The sequence below is a fragment of the Onthophagus taurus genome, chromosome 11 (genome assembly GCF_036711975.1).
Source record: "Onthophagus taurus isolate NC chromosome 11, IU_Otau_3.0, whole genome shotgun sequence".
Taxonomy (NCBI): domain Eukaryota; kingdom Metazoa; phylum Arthropoda; class Insecta; order Coleoptera; family Scarabaeidae; genus Onthophagus; species Onthophagus taurus.
Window position 1 is genome coordinate 8,907,875 of NC_091976.1, and position 16,307 is coordinate 8,924,181.

A 16,307-nucleotide genomic window follows, 5' to 3' on the forward strand; every position below is an offset into this window, starting at 1 on the left:
GGGTTTTTATACACAAAAAATTCGTGAAATTCTTACTGACCTTACTGACCTTACTGATGAAATCGCAACATGGAATCCAATATGATGCCAAGATGTTTACTTTATAAGTGGGCGGGATAGCAGCACCGTTAAAGTTGTAAGGAAAGTTAAGAGGATAACGTTTCCTAGTAAATGTAATTTTTTGGCATTTGTCATAATTTAGGTGCAGTTTGTTGAGGCGACAGTACTCATGCAGGCGGTCAAGATCCTCCTGTAGTCTAAGGCAGTCCAGATTAGACCCGATCCTTGTGAATATTTTATTATCGTCGGCATAGAGTAGAAACTTAGAAAATATAAACACGAAGAAATATCATTTATTTACATTACGAATAGTAAGGGTCCAAGATGACTGCCCTGAGGCACACCGGATGTGATAGGTTTGTAGCCAGATATAAAGCTACCAATCCTAACTGCTTGACTTCGGTTAGATAAATACGACATAATCCAGTGAACAAGACCATCTGGAATATCAAAGGAGAAAAGTTTCTGTACAAGAATAGTATGATCGATTTTGTCGAAGGCTTTGGAGTAATCGGTGTAGATTGTATCAATCTGAATATCCTCGTTTAAAGCAGAATGAATAAAGTTTACATAAGACAACAGATTAGACTCCACCGATCGCCCAGACAGAAAACCATGTTGTTCATTGATTATAGAGTGAGAAATAGACAGACTAAGATATTCGTGGACAATTTTTTCAAATACCTTGGGGATAGCTGAAAGGATAGAAATAGGACGGTAATTGGATACCAACTGTTTAACACCGGATTTAAATATTGGAATAACGAAAGCCGTTTTCCACATACTTGGGAAAACACCTTCAAGTAAGGACTTCGAAAAAATACGAAACAGTGGCATTGACAGCTCAGTAGCAAACTCTTTTAAGAATAAAGATGGAATACCATCCGGGCCAGGACTAAACGACTGGTCAAGATGCAACAGAACGTTATGAATTGCATTAGCGGAAAACCACGGCAAAACCCCAGAGCCATGGGCAATCACTGAGCTGTCGATTGTGCCATCTACAAAAACAGACGAGAAGTAATCCGAGAAAGCACAAGAGATCGCAGAACATGAGTCAACTATGGTTCCATCAAAGGAAGTCATTGAGGCTGGCATGCCAGATGAGGAACCTCTTTTGCCATTAACAAACGACCATATCTTCTTTGGTTTCCCCAACACATCTGCCTGAATGGAACTCAGATAAGCTCTGTAATCAGCAGCTATCAATTTTGGAGAACGTTACTCCAAAATTTATAAATATACACAATTTTATATATTCCCGCTATCTGATATGCATGTCAGTTTTATTTTTATCGCGCATACTCCATCCTCCGTCTTCCGTATTTTCTTCACCAATTTCATATGTCATCGTCTTATCGTTTTGTTATCATGTCATGTCCGTTTGGTTTAAGTTTTCATTTTTAATCTGTTAACATCTGTTTATTAAAGTGTTTTTATCTTTTTACTTCATCACGTAATTGGTTTTAATTTTACTTCTCTCACACAACATAACATAACCCCATTTTGGATTTTGAATCCCTCTTCTTTGGATTTGATTCTTTGATATATTTTTTGAGAAAGCTAATATACTTTCCATTCACTAAAATTTTTATGCATGATTTATTTCATAATGATGATGGTGTTCTCAATGTTTCATAATTAGATTTATTTGACCATAAGTGTATTAATTATAGAAATAAGTTTTTTATGTAAAATATTTTTTAACATATATGTAGATTCGGCTGAGGATGACTGTTTAGTCGAAACCGGTATCGAGGAAGTTTAATAAAAAAGCAAGGAAAAAGTTATTTTTCTATTATGTCTTAAATCTAATATAATTAATATCCAATGATTGTTGTTACAATTGTGGGGCAACAGAATAAAAGGGATTTCTTTAAGTGGTTTTATAAAAGGTAAAAATTTAGACGAATTCTTTACCTGATCTGAAAACAAAATTTAGACGGATATTGTGTCGATGTAATAAATGTCTTCGCGGTCTTTAAAAAAAGTAAATGCCAGAGAATCTATGCAATAAACTGCAACCCATGAACTTGTGTACAAGGTGGGCAAATTTGGGTGTTATTATAGGCTATCTCAGAAACTATAAGAGATACGAAAAAAGTAGGTGCCATGTCCCGGTCTCTTTTTTCGAGACTGACCCAATCCCGCAAACACCAAACCTCTATCTTCTTTTGTTTTTAAGTTATAGCCAAAAAGTCAAATTTTGATGATTTATAAAAATGCTCATATTTCGTTTATTTTTGAAATTAGAGAAATGGAGTTGATACGTTCTTAAGACATTTTTTAAGTAGAATATACTGCCGTTGAAAAATTTTAAAAATATTTGATGATTTTTGAGATACAAGACAAACTTGTAGTTTTTTAAATACAAACTATAGTAAATTATGGTGTTACTGAAAAGAGCATATTTTTAGCTTTCCAATGATGTAATGCACGCATGGTGTATTTGGGGAAAATAAGCGTTATTTTTTAATTCTAAAATATTAAAGATTAATATTCAAAATTTTAATTATAGTAGGCGAGGAATAGTATATTATTCAACAAGCGTATAATGGCGGCTGTCACCCATGAAGACGAAGTAATCTGAGTGGGTAACATCCATTATACGCAAGTTGAATACTATACTTTATCTACAACTATTTAATTTTGAAAAAAAAATCAAAAAAAGGAAAAAAAAAACTTGATAGACATTTCAGACATAACCTCAATATAAGAAAGCTGTCATTTCTGTTAATATTTTATTTTTTTGATTAGTAGGCCGTGTCAGAACTGTGGAATAATGGCTTCATTATTCAACACTTTGTCAGTCATGAGTAATGGGTGTCATTACCCGTCAAAAATCAAATGTATAACGAATAGATAATTCAATAGTTGTAGATAAAATATTAAATGCCACTTACAAGGGAAGTATCAGAACTGTCCCTCACCGATTTTGTTGAAATTTGGTACAGCGATAGTATGGCCAAAAATAAGGTTCACGTATTTTTTTATACGTGCTAATAAAGCCCCTGGGACGAGTTATAAGGGTTGGAAATCGGGGCGAAATATATATATTCGCTTATAGGCTGGAAACGAAAACAGCTATCGAAATGTGGTAAATGTAAACTGATATTTATTTTCAAAGAGCTTTCCATTGATATATCACACATATATCTGAGGGCTTCAGGGGGTAAACTATAAGTAAACCCCTAGTTTTTTGGAATATTTTAAAAACTACCCTGTCGATTTTGGCGATATTATGTGTCCTTATAGTACGTTTAAAAATATTAATGACGTGTTTTTTCTTATTTGCCTCTGACCATCCCCCGCAAAATTACGGGGTATGATAGATAACCCCTTTCTTTAAGAATAATGTGATAAACTGTAACACTTTTGAACAATATTTTGAAGAAAACCATAAATTAGTTGTAAATTAAGATTTATGCAGTAAAGTAAACCCTATATGACATTAAGGGGTGGCTGGGGTTAACTACCCTAACCACCCCAAAAATATTTTTTTTTTGCGAAAATTTTGTCGATTTTGGTGCAATTTCCCACGATGATTTTTTTATACGTTAAGGCGCGTACACATACAGCGAACGAAGGCGAATGAACGGTCGAGAACGAATTCTTTCGGTTGATGTGTACGTATCAACGAACGCGTTTGAACGTGTTTGTTCGCATTCGTTGCAGTTCGCTTGCGAGGCGGTAAACTGGTAAACATCAAAGGATATTTGCCATAAAAGTCGTTCGAATTTGTTTTAATGTGTACGTGGTTTTGTGGCGATTGGCCGAATTCTTTATTTCAGTTCATAGTAGAGTTGCTGATAGTTTAAAATGGAATGGAGTAATTCTAAGGCTCTGGAACTCATTAATGAGTACCGCAGTAATGAATGCCTGTGGAATCCGGTTGAAAACGAATATAAAAATAAAATTAAAAAAATGGACGCTTGGAATAAAATTGATAAAAATCTTAATTGTGAAGCAGGCGAAGCAAAAAAAAAATGGATTCCCTTTTAAGTTCATTCAGGCGAGAACGACAGAGACACGAACAAACTATGAAAACTGGCTCTGGTACCAGTGATGTGTATATTATTGTTGGCAATAATGAAAATCATGGAAAAAATGTTTTAAACACAACGATTGTTTACACCATGCACAAGTTATAACAGATAGGGGACGTAGATTTTTCATTGGAAAAGCAAACCTCCCCGGGATTTTCAAACTGTACTGGTCTTTCCTCTATAGAGCCTGATTCAGAGTAAGTGCCTTATTTTTTTTTAGCCACACTATGGGTAGTACTTGCAAAATATTTGGCAGTAATATGTTTTAGGACATTCTCTACACGATGGTGATATCACATTTTCAATTGGACTGTCAACTTTTTTTTTAAATGGAATGCCAAAATTTTTTTTTATTATTGAGATCCTAAAAACATTCTTTTTACGATAGTATTTTGTTTTTCTTAAAAATTCATTTCTTTCCCCATCAAAAAGCACCCTAACATTTTAATCTAGTAGCGCATGAATGTTTTACACTCCATGTTATTTTTGTCCAAATAAATAAATGAGTAGATGTTTATTACAAAATAAAGTTTGATTGTTTCTTTTGTGTCTAGCGCTACTTGATATTTGGACAAAAATAACATCGAGTGTAAAACATTCATGCGCTACTAGATTAAAATGTGTACTTTTTGATGGGGAAAGAAATGAATTTTTAAGAAAAACAAAATACTATTCGTATAAAGAATGTTTTTAGGATCTCAATAATAAAAAAAAATTTTGGCATTCCATTTAAAAAAAAAAGTTGACAGTCGCCATTTTGAAAGAATTCGTCCAATTGAAAATGTGATATCACCATCGTGTAGAGAATGTCCTAAAACATATTACTGCCAAATATTTTGAAAGTAGTACCCATAGTGTGGCTAAAAAAAAATAAGGCGCTTACTTTGAATCAGGCTGTATATCCAGATACAAACCGGGCGTATTTAAAAACATTAATAAATCGTGGGAAAGACAACTGGTTATGCGTTAAGGATTGCAATTTTAAAATATTATCTCACTGATGCAAATTGACATCGTACTGGTAGAGAATAACTTGATCAGAAAATCTTATAATGAAATTTTCCCATATTCTAAAACCAAATACATCCAGGGGTTGAATTTGACCTGTTGTCTACAAGAATCTAGTAATAGTAATGATTTGGGTCCGGTGTTTGGGAAATAGACATTTTGTAGCCAATTTTTCATATGAGCAGAAGTCAGTTTACCAGACTTTGATGCTAAAACGAATATGTTATCTGCTTTGAACATTGTATTTATTACCCTCGGTCCAAACGTACCAGAGGATTCTTTTAAAACAATGAAAAGAGGAGAAAGTAGCTTTCCATTTCCAGATATGATGGGTTGAATTGTGTAGCTATGTGTTGTCGATGACACCGACTGGACCACGCTTTCCACGGTTTTAACCCCTAAAATTTTAACCCCTAAAACCCCTTTTAAATAAAAATAAATTAAAAAAAAACTAAACTAACAATGTAGAATACAATTTGTGATACTTAACCATTTTTTTTCAGTTGCTTTATAACTCATTATTAATAAATATTTCTATAATTATTCTAACTTTTGTGTTATTTAAATAGAATAAGAATAAAAAAGCTTTTTCTGTAGGAGTATGAAAGTTATTAGCGAGAATATATTTTCTACCCCAAACTTCTAACCCTTGTAACTTCTTACAATAGTACTACCTAACGTATAAAAAAATCATCGTGGTAAATTGCACTAAAATCGACAAACAATTTTCCGGAAAAAAAAATTATTTTTGGGGTGGTTAGGGTAGTTAACCCTTAATGTCGTATAGGGTTTATTTTACTGCCTAAATCTTAATTTACGTCTAATTAATGGTTTTTTTCAAAATATTGTTTAAAAGTGTAACAGTTTATCACATTATTCTTAAGGAAAGGGGTTATCTATCGTACCCCGTAACTTTGCAGGGGATGGTCAGAGGCAAATAAGAAAAAACACGTCATTAATATTTTTAAACGACAGCCAAAATCGACAGGGTAGTTTTTAAAATATTCCAAAAAACTAGGGGTTTACTTATAGTTTACCCCCTGAAGCCCTCAGATATATGTGTGATATATCAATGGAAAGCTCTTTGAAAATAAATATCAGTTTACATTTACCACATTTCGATAGCTGTTTTCGTTTCCAGCCTATAAGCGAATATATATATTTCGCCCCGATTTCCAAACCTCATAACTCGCCCCAGGGGCTTTATTAGCACGTATAAAAAAATACGTGAACCTTATTTTTGGCCATACTATCGCTGTAAAAATATCAACAAAATCGGTGACGGACAGTTCTGATACTTCCCTTGTTAGTTACTGTAGTGACGTGAGTTTACTGACCATTTCATTCATGAATTTTTCGAAACGACATTCCCGCTTAAAAATTCCTCATTATCTTTAAATACATAAAGCGATAAAATTTAAAAAACGATTCTTTGAAAATGATAGATAAGGCTCCATATTCCATATAAACATTATTTCAATGGAAAGTCCGCTGCCCAGCTTATGATCCCTAATCTTCAGATTGTTGTTCTCTTTATTGTGCTAATAAGAAACTTACACTCTTTACACTCGTCAATCAGTAGTACAACAAAATATCAATTAATTAATTAGAATATAATAAAACGACCCTACAAACCACAAAATTGCAGTATACAAAAAAAGAGAAAATGAATCTCAAGCACTAAATAGGTCTACGGAGGTCTCAAGAAATTCGCGTATAGAATAGAATCCCGTCTTTAGCAAGAATGTTTTTAACTTCCCAAGCAACTCGTCCGCTGGAAGAGCTCTCACACTATGTGGCACGTGATTATACAATTTTTGTCCCATGTATATAGGACCTGATTGTGTCTTGCATAACCGCGCAAAGTCTCGGTAGAGGTCTTCTCTCCCACGCGTTTCATACGGGTGAATATCACCCTGCATCCTTAAGGAGTTCATGCTCTCCAAGATGTATCCCACGCAGCGAAGGATGTACAGAGATGGAATGGTGAGTATAGACTGCGCAATAAAAGCATTTCTGCAATCATCACGATAACCTAAACCCTACTATTCTTATCGCCCTGCGCTGCAGCCCGAACATGTGAGCAGCTTCAGGGGCTGCTCCCCATGCTAGTATAGAGTAAGACAGTATGGAATGAACAAATGCAAAATAAGCACTTTTTACTGCTTTTGGCGTAACAGTTACTGCAAGCCGCCTTAGGAGAAATATATTACGGTTAACCTGTTTGCCCATCTCCACACTATGTTCGTGAAAACGCAACGCAGGAGCGGCGATGAGAGGCCCAAAAACTTGGTTACATCGGGACAAGGAGCGTCAATCTGCCTCAATGTGAACGGAAGTGTGACAGTTTTATTTTCATTAAGACAAAGCTCGTTCGCAAGGCACCAGTCCCGCGCCCTCGACAGAGCCAACTCAGCCCCACTAGCAGTATCATCCCGATTTCTATCTCTTATTAAGACTGTAGCATCATCAGCATATAGGATGCAATCACAGTTATCAAGACCTGCTTTTATGTAATAAGCAAAATCATTGAAGAACAACATAAATAAGAGAGGGGCCAAGATTGATCCTTGTGGTACCCCTCTCACTATCGGCAAGGAGTCAGATGTAGAGTTATTAACTCTTGTCACCTGCGTCCTCCCGTTTAGATATGAGTGAATGAGACTGATAGAAAGATCATCAAAGTGATATATATTTATTAATTTATGTATTAGAATAGTATGCGATACACAGTCAAAGGCACGAGACAGGTCCAAGAACAAAGAAATACAATACTCGCCATTCTCGAAAGTATCCATGCAAACATTCGTTAACTTTATTATTGCACATTTACTCCCCTGAAATCCAAATTGATTATCATACAATATATTATATTTTTTTACGTGAGACATTATTCGATTATAGATCGCTCGCTCATACACCTTGGAGAACACGGGAAGGATGCTAATCGGTCTATAATTAGTGACCTCGCTCTTGCTACCACTTTTAAACACCGGCACAGAGGCTTTCTTCAGGCTGTCAGGGAATATTTCCTCCTTAAATGCAGTATTAATTAATTTACATAAAGGAAGAACATATAAGCTTATGTTATTTTTTATGAAGTTAACTGACAGGCCAAAGATATCTCTAGATGGACTATTTTTTAGGCCGCGAAAAATTTCGCGAACCTCATTGTGTGTTACTGCCTGCAAGCTAAACATTTTAAAATTACTCGGAATAGTGCAAACACTGGTATGATCATTTCGTACTCCAGTTAAGTTTCGAACAATAGTTACAGGCATGTTCACAAAATAATTATTTACTTCATCTGGATTCAGATCCAAGCACTGACTCTCTCTGTCCCTCCGCTGAGCATTAATCAGTTTCCATGCGGCACAAGATTTGTTATTTGAATTTTCGATAAAAGAGCTAGTCGCGTTAATTTTCGCTTCGGATATAGCTTTCCTATAGATAGCTCTTGTAGTGTTTCGTAAATGAAGTAAGTTATTTGTTTTATGCAATTCGACTATGCAATTCACAAAGCAGGTTGTACCTAGACCTCAAGTGTGATAATGGCTGGTTAAACCATTTTACACTGCCATCAGTGGACCTTGACACTTGACGGCGTAAGGGAAACGCCACATAGAAAGCTTCCAGGATATGTTGGAAAAACAATTCATATTTAAAAATAATTTAATTATTTAATCTTCCTCTATCTCACCCAATTTCAAAAGAAATGGTTGCTAATATGAAAAAACTTCTAAATCTCATGGTTGGGGAAAACTGGGAAGATACTTACAACCAGTAAGTTTAGTAGAAGAAGATGACACAGTCTGTGACTGTTCAGTTCCCGAAGTTGTTGTTCATATTTAATTATTCATTAATTAATACGTTTCTCGTATTTTTAATAAACAAACTTTATCTACAAATCATTTTTTATTGGTGAACAAACACTATACTACCGACCTTTGATACATAGTGTAACTTTCCCGAGGTATATTAACAAAACAAATCGTTTGACACATGTCATAATATTGGTAAGTTAGAATATCATCTTCATATCGTTAAATTTTGCGGTTGGCGATAAAATGTTGTATGCAACACGTCAGCAAAGTGTCTTTATCGAACTCGCTTGTTTACTCGCCTCGCTCGCTTCGCTCGCTCGACTCGCAAACTCAGACTCGTTCGATAAAGCATCACTTTGCCGACTTGGTACATAAATAACTATTTCTATTGGTTATATTAAAAAATTACCGCTTTAATTAATTATTTGTGAAAATAAAGGCGGTCAAACTAGTAGTTCTAAATTTAATTAAAAATTAGTATTTGACCAAACGATCAAATACTAGACGAATTGGTTGTTGTATAATCTCACAAGTATTTATATTTGATTAATAAAATGGAAAAATGTCTAATACCTATTTTTAAAATTTATATCTTTCCGTTTAAATTGTTTAGTATTTGACCAAAACTTTTATACTTTAAAAGTAAGATACAATCAGTTTAAATATGCGGTCAATTACTGATTCTTCTTTTGGTCATTTATAGTACAGAAACAGGGCAAACACTGAGTTTTTTAACCGATTTTAAATTTTATAAATAGTTAAGCCTAATAAAAAATATAAAAAGTGTAAATGTTTTTTTATTTTTAACAATAAAAGTAATTGAACACACTTAAGCAGTAATCAATCTGTAAAATTGGAGGATAAAAGGTTGGTCAAACACTGACTCTTATAGTGGAAATCTAAATTTTCCATATAGATTTTCAATTTTTTGATAATAATTGACCACTATAAGAGTCAGTGTTTGACCAACCTTTTATCCTATATATTATGATATATTATTTATACATTATGATTCATATTGTTTCATGTAGATTGTATGCTACTCTTTATTTAACGTATTGTTAATTCATATTAGATCTCAAACATAGCGTATTTTTTTTTGTTCTTGCTTGGTACTTACATAATTGAATAGTTTAATTAATTAGTTTAATTAGTACATTTAGATTGTGCATTTTATTGCTGTTTACTCTTTGTTATATTTATTGCTTTACTAAAGTGTTCTGCCTTGTCTTATGATTAAGTTTGCCAATATGAATATCAGATCATTACTGTCGGGGTTTTCTATATTTTCGGACTTTGTGTTGGAACAAAATTTTGATGTTGTATTAGTATCTGAAACTTGGATATCAGATGATTTTATGCTGACAGCGTGTCACGTTCCAAATTATTATTTTATTCACCAACGTAGAATTACAAGCAAACGTGGCGGTGGTGTTGGTATATACATTAAAACTAATTATAAGTTTCATGGACTTGGTGTTCCCAGTTTTGAGCATTTGGAACAGTTGTGGATTTCAGTCATTTTTAAAAATATCAGGTACTGTATTGGTGCATTGTATAGGCCTCCTTGCTCGGCTTGTAGTGAATTTTTTGATACGTTTGATGAAACTTTGTACCTTTGCTCATTCCACAGTGTGATGAGTTGATATGTGCTGGAGATATTAATATTGATTTGATGAATCCCAATCATGGTCACGCAGTTGGTTTTTCAGAGATACTTGAAGGTTATGGTTTGCTGCAGCTTGTTAATGAACCAACTCGCATTACACCTGCTACTGAGACGCTTATCGATGTTGTGGTTACATCTTGTGTTAATGTTTCTGTTTTATCACTTGAGTCTCTTCATGACCTTACTGATCATGAACTGATATATTTTTGCATTAGTGTTCCTGATGAGGGGAGGAGCCCGGTGATGAGAACTTACAGAGATTTTTCTGCATTTAACTTGAATTTTTTCACGTTAGATCTTCAATCGCAGCCGTTTGACCTTGTGTATGGAATTGATGATGTTGAAGTGAAATTACGGTACTTTAACCATTTAATTTTAGCATTATTCGATGCTCATGTACCTGTAAAGACGGTGAGGCTTAGCAAAAAATCTGTCCCCTGACTTACTCCCCTGCTTAGAGACATGATTAAGTTTAGAGATCGTCTTTACAGCAAATACAAAAAGTCTAAAACTGATCTAGCACTTAATGAATACAAATCTTTTAGAAAACATGTTGCTTGCACAATAAAGACCGAGCAGAAGGCGTACTATGAATCATCTTTTAAAAATAAAAGTTCTAGGGATCTCTGGAAATCACTAAGGCATCTGAATGTTATCAAATCAAAAGAGCGGGTACTTCCATAACATTTGAATGACGTTGCAGTTATTAATGATAACTTTTTACAAGCTGCAGTAAACTCAATGATCGCTGATCCAGACTTAATTCAGGCTTATACTACTACGAAAAAGTCTACCTTTAATGAAATGTTTGGTTTTGTGCCTGTCTCGGAGCATATTGTAGCGGGCCATTTATTGAATATCAAATCTGGCTGTGTGGGATATGATGAACTCTCAGTTGTGATGATACATTACTGTTGTCCCTTCATCATTCCTTACGTCACACATATTATTAATATATGCTTATCGAGGTCAATCTTTCCAAAATGTAGGAAGAAATCTTTGGTAACACCTTTGCCAAAGATTAAAAATCCTATGACATATCGGACCTGCGACCAATTAGTATTTTACCTGTTTTGTCTAAAGTATTAGAAAAAATTATGAATGACCAAATTCGGGAATTTGTCGATAAGCATAATATTTTGCCTAGGACACAGTCTGGATTTCGTGCTAACTACAGTTGCGATACAGCATTAACGCATATAGTTGATGACATATTGTTTGCGGCGGATCAAAATAGGCTTACTGGATTAGTTTTGCTAGACTACAGTAGGGCCTTTGATACTGTCAATCATAGAATGTTATCAGCTATTTTATGCTTCATTGGGTTCAATGATTCTGCTGTAAGCATGATTGATAGTTATGTGTCAGACAGACAACAAGCCGTTAAATTGGGTGTTCGGAGATCTGAACTGCGAGGCTTGAAATCAGGAGTGCCACAGGGTTCTATCTTGGGGCCTCTACTATTTTGTATCTACACCTCTAATCTGTCGACAGTTTCGAAATATTTAGAGTCACATTTTTATGCGGATGATTCCCAAATTTATCTATCGTTCCTGCCTACATGGCCACTGCTCAAGTTAAATTGAGTGAGGACATCAATAATTTGATAGATGTATCCACTAAACACTCGTTACGGGTAAATTCAAATAATTCAGTGGTTATGCTCTTTGGCAGGCGGAGTGCACGAGACTCTATTGCAGAAAATTTTAAAATCAACATTGGTGGGGAATGTATTGGTTTTAAGGAGTGTGCTAGAAATTTAGGATTACAGCTCGACTCGAATCTTAGGTTCGAAAAGCACATCCTGAACAAAATAAAAATCTCATTTGCTGCTTTGAAGCTCATATACAGCATGAGGAATATTTTAAATCGCAGCACAAAGGTTATGCTTTGCGATTCTTTAGTGCTGAGTCATTTTAACTTTTGTGATACAGTATATCATAGTTGTCTGAACTTAAAAACATCACAAAGGATTCAGCGTGTTCAGAATTCAAGCCTCCGAATGATTTTCGGGCTTCGACGAGGGTGAAATATCTCACACAGGCTGATCGATCTTGGGTGGCTGAATATGTTTAATCGTCTTATATACCATATGGTTTCATTTTTTCATAAGTTACTGTTGCTTAAATGTCCATCTTATTTGTATGATAAGATTAAATTCCGCACTGATGTCCATAGCTTAAATGTTCGAAGCAAGCGTATTGTGACACCACCGCTGCATGTGACTACATTATTTGAGCGATCATTCTCTTACAACTTACCGACATTTTATAATAGTTTACCCCAATCATTGAAAATGATTGAGCTTGATAATGAGCTTGCCGGCGTTTAAAGTAAAGATCAAAAAATATTTATATGGAGAACAGTGTGATCATATACAGGGCGGGACACGTGGAATGCGATGATTTGGTTTTGCTTTTTATGCAAGTATATTATTATTTCTAAAAATTTTTTTTTTCTTTCGTTTATTTTTAATTGGTGAGCTACTATTATTATTAGTTTTTTTTGTACCTAGTTTAGTTTTGTTTTCTTTTTGTTTTTTTTATTATTATTATATTTTGTTTATTTTTATGGCAGGGTTGAGTCGAAGAGAAGACGATTATCTTAACTTCGCCCTTGCCAACCAGTTATATTTATATTGTTATTTTGTGAAATGCCATTCTGGTAAAGTTTATAGTTATTATTATTATTATTATTATAACACTCCAACCAATAAAATTTCTAAACTAATCCAAAACTTCCTTTATAAACATTTTCACAACAACTTCACATACACAATCAAAAATTCTACGGATCTAATAAATAAACTAAAGAACTTCAAAATTAAAAACCTTAGTAAACTAATTTCTTTCGACATAAAAAATTTATACTCTAACGTTCCAATCGATAAAACATTATCTATCGTCAAAAAATACTTGATCAGTTCACAGGATATCAATAAATTAAACATATTAGAAATTAATAGTTTCATTGGTCTTTTAGAGATTGTATGTGGTCAGAACTTTTTTACCTTTAACAATAAATTTTACAAAATGAAAGACGGTTTGCCTATGGGCTCACCTATTTCAGGTATTCTTTCAGATATTTATGTTAATGAATTTGAAAAAGAACCATTTTCAGATAAAAACCATTTTTTCAATAAGGATATTGCTTTCTATGCCAGATACGTGGATGATTTAAAATTTACCCTCGAAAAAGAAAATAATTATAAAATTAATTTCCTAGGTTTGGAGGCTTCTAGAAACGAGGAAAATATTATCAACTTCAATGTTTTTAGAAAACCCACTACCACAGATTGTGTAATACCAAAAAATTCCTATTCTTGTGATCAACATAAATTTGCCAGTTTTCGCTTCTTTTTCAATAGAATTTATAACGTTCCTTTAAACAATGACAACCTCAACCTTGAAATAAAGAAGATTTTAAAAGTAGGACTCAATAATGGTTTTTCTATAAAAGATTTACAAAACATTTACTATAAAGTACACAACTCACAAATTACTAAATTAATCTATCCTCACATTACCTTACCACCCATCTATTGTTAACCCTAGAAGGTATACCGGGGTTACGTGTGACCCCAATAGAATTGAATTTTTTCGCTTATATTCTTATTTCGCGCTTGGCGGCGCTGATAGTTTAGGTAAGGTTAGTAGACTGTGAATAGTATAAACACGTGCAGTGAACCTTACCTTGCCGATTATCATTTTCTCAATAAAAATTATTTGGGGTTGTGAGTGACTCCAGGATACGTTTGCGTATTGTAAAATAATACTATTTGTAATTTCGTGTGATAGAATATTTGTGAAACATGTCTAAAAAACCGTTAGTGCTCTAGATCCGGACTTTGAAAAAACTGTCCTACAATGGTACAATGAATCAGAAAGCGATGTGGATGACAATTTTGCAGAAAGTGACGGTGAGGACAAGGTGGAAGAGTTGTCGGAACACATCGATGACACTTCTTCTGAAGATGATGAGTTTGAAGAACGTCCACTTCAACGTGATGGAATTTTGAAGGGCAAAAATGGTTTTGCATGGAGTTCGCGAGAACCTGCAAAAACCAGAACGCCTTCAAGAAACATCGTGGTAAAGGTACCTGGAATAAAGAATGCACGTGTAGTTATTAGAGAAATAGATGCTTGGGCTATTTTATTCACACCTACAATTTTAAATGAAATTATAACTCATACAAATGAAGAAATAGAAAGACAAGGTGTCAAATACCAGCCAGGTACGAAATACGTACATCCTACAGATAATGTAGAAATCAATGCCCTATTAGGCCTTTTGTACATAGCTGGTGCTCGAAAAGATGCACATCTATCTGTACAACAAATGTTTTCTTCACAAGGACCTCAAATATATAGATGCATTATGCCTGAAATACGTTTCAAATTCTTATTGAATTGTCTAAGATTTGACGATAAAGAAAAAAGAAATCGTGAAGACAAATTTTCACCGATAAGGCAAATATGGGAGGATTTTATAGAAAATTGTACAAAGAGTTACTCTCCTCACTGCTACGTAACTATAGATGAGCAGCTACTTGGTTTTAGGGGCAAATGCCTGTTTCGTGTATATATAGGATCTAAACCTGACAAATACGGAATTAAGGTTGTATGTATGTGTGATTCGCGTACATATTACATGATAAGTGCTATTCCATACATTGGAAAAAACACCAATCCAACCAACGAATCTGTTCCAATGTATTTAGTGAAGGAGTTATCCAAATCTATTCATGGAACAAATAGAAACATTACAATGGATAACTGGTTTACGTCTGTTCCATTAGCCAAAGAAATGCTTAGCAGCAAAGATTTAACAATCGTGGGAACAATAAGACATAATAAAAGAGAAATACCACCTTCTTTTTTACCTTCTAAGAATAAACCCGTACTAACTTCCGAATTTGCTTTCTCAGACAAATTGACGTTGGTTTCGTTTACACCAAAAAGAAATCAATCTGTCATACTAATCTCGACCATGCACGCTGACAAGAATGTTAACGAGGTTGTAAATTATTGAGTTTTACAACTCCACCAAAGGTGGAGTAGATACATTCGATCAGATGGCTCACAACTACACCGTATCCAGGAAAACAAGAAGGTGGCCACTTAGATATTTCTATGGGATGCTTGATCAAGCCGCGATAAATGCCTTTGTGTTATATAATGTGTCGCGTAACGCTAGCAAAATTACCCGAAATAAATTTTTGCAATCACTTGGACTGCAACTAGCTAAACCTTGGATGGAAAGTAGGCTCTCCAAAAAGATATCCGGTAAACTGCAAAGTGAAATACGAGAAGTACTGGGACTAACACATATTTCAGAAGAGGAACAGCTTGGTCCAGCGCCAAAAAAACTCAAATACATATACTCAACTCTGTATATGTCCTCGTTCACGTGATCGAAAATGCAGAGTTGTATGTTATATGTGTTCCAACAATGTATGTAACGAACACCGTACTGATATTTGTCTAAACTGTAAGAGAAATACTTAAAGTTGCTATCGGCTTCACTAAATAAACGTTTAAAAAATTTTATTTTATTTTTCCTAAATTAATTTCTGGGGTAACTGGTGACCCCAAGTATACGTTTTCAAGAGTGTTATTTTGGTATACCTTCTAGGGTTAACCCCGTTAAACATAACTTGTTGAAATTTGGCCTTGCCGCTGCCTTTGTCTCTCAAAACAA

The 16,307-nt window shown here is 34.3% G+C and overlaps 1 protein-coding gene across 1 annotated transcript; it reads left to right on the forward strand.

Annotated features, from left to right (window-relative positions):
• The first annotated feature begins 384 nt into the window (after window positions 1-384).
• On the forward strand, window positions 385-15,638 carry LOC139432058 (piggyBac transposable element-derived protein 4-like). The gene is made up of 2 exons (XM_071200395.1): window positions 385-416; window positions 14,438-15,638. Exons 1-2 carry the CDS (start codon window positions 385-387, stop codon window positions 15,636-15,638), a joined length of 1,233 nt encoding a protein of 410 aa, XP_071056496.1.
• The last annotated feature ends 669 nt before the right edge of the window (window positions 15,639-16,307 follow it).

Excerpts from the sequence above, each read along its gene's own strand:
- LOC139432058 (XM_071200395.1), top strand. The coding sequence starts at position 385 with ATGACTGCCCTGAGGCACACCGGATGTGATAG. Across the intron at positions 417-14,437 it reads AGGCACACCGGATGTGATAG|TGCTCTAGATCCGGACTTTG; the intron begins GTTTGTAGCCAG and ends AAAAACCGTTAG.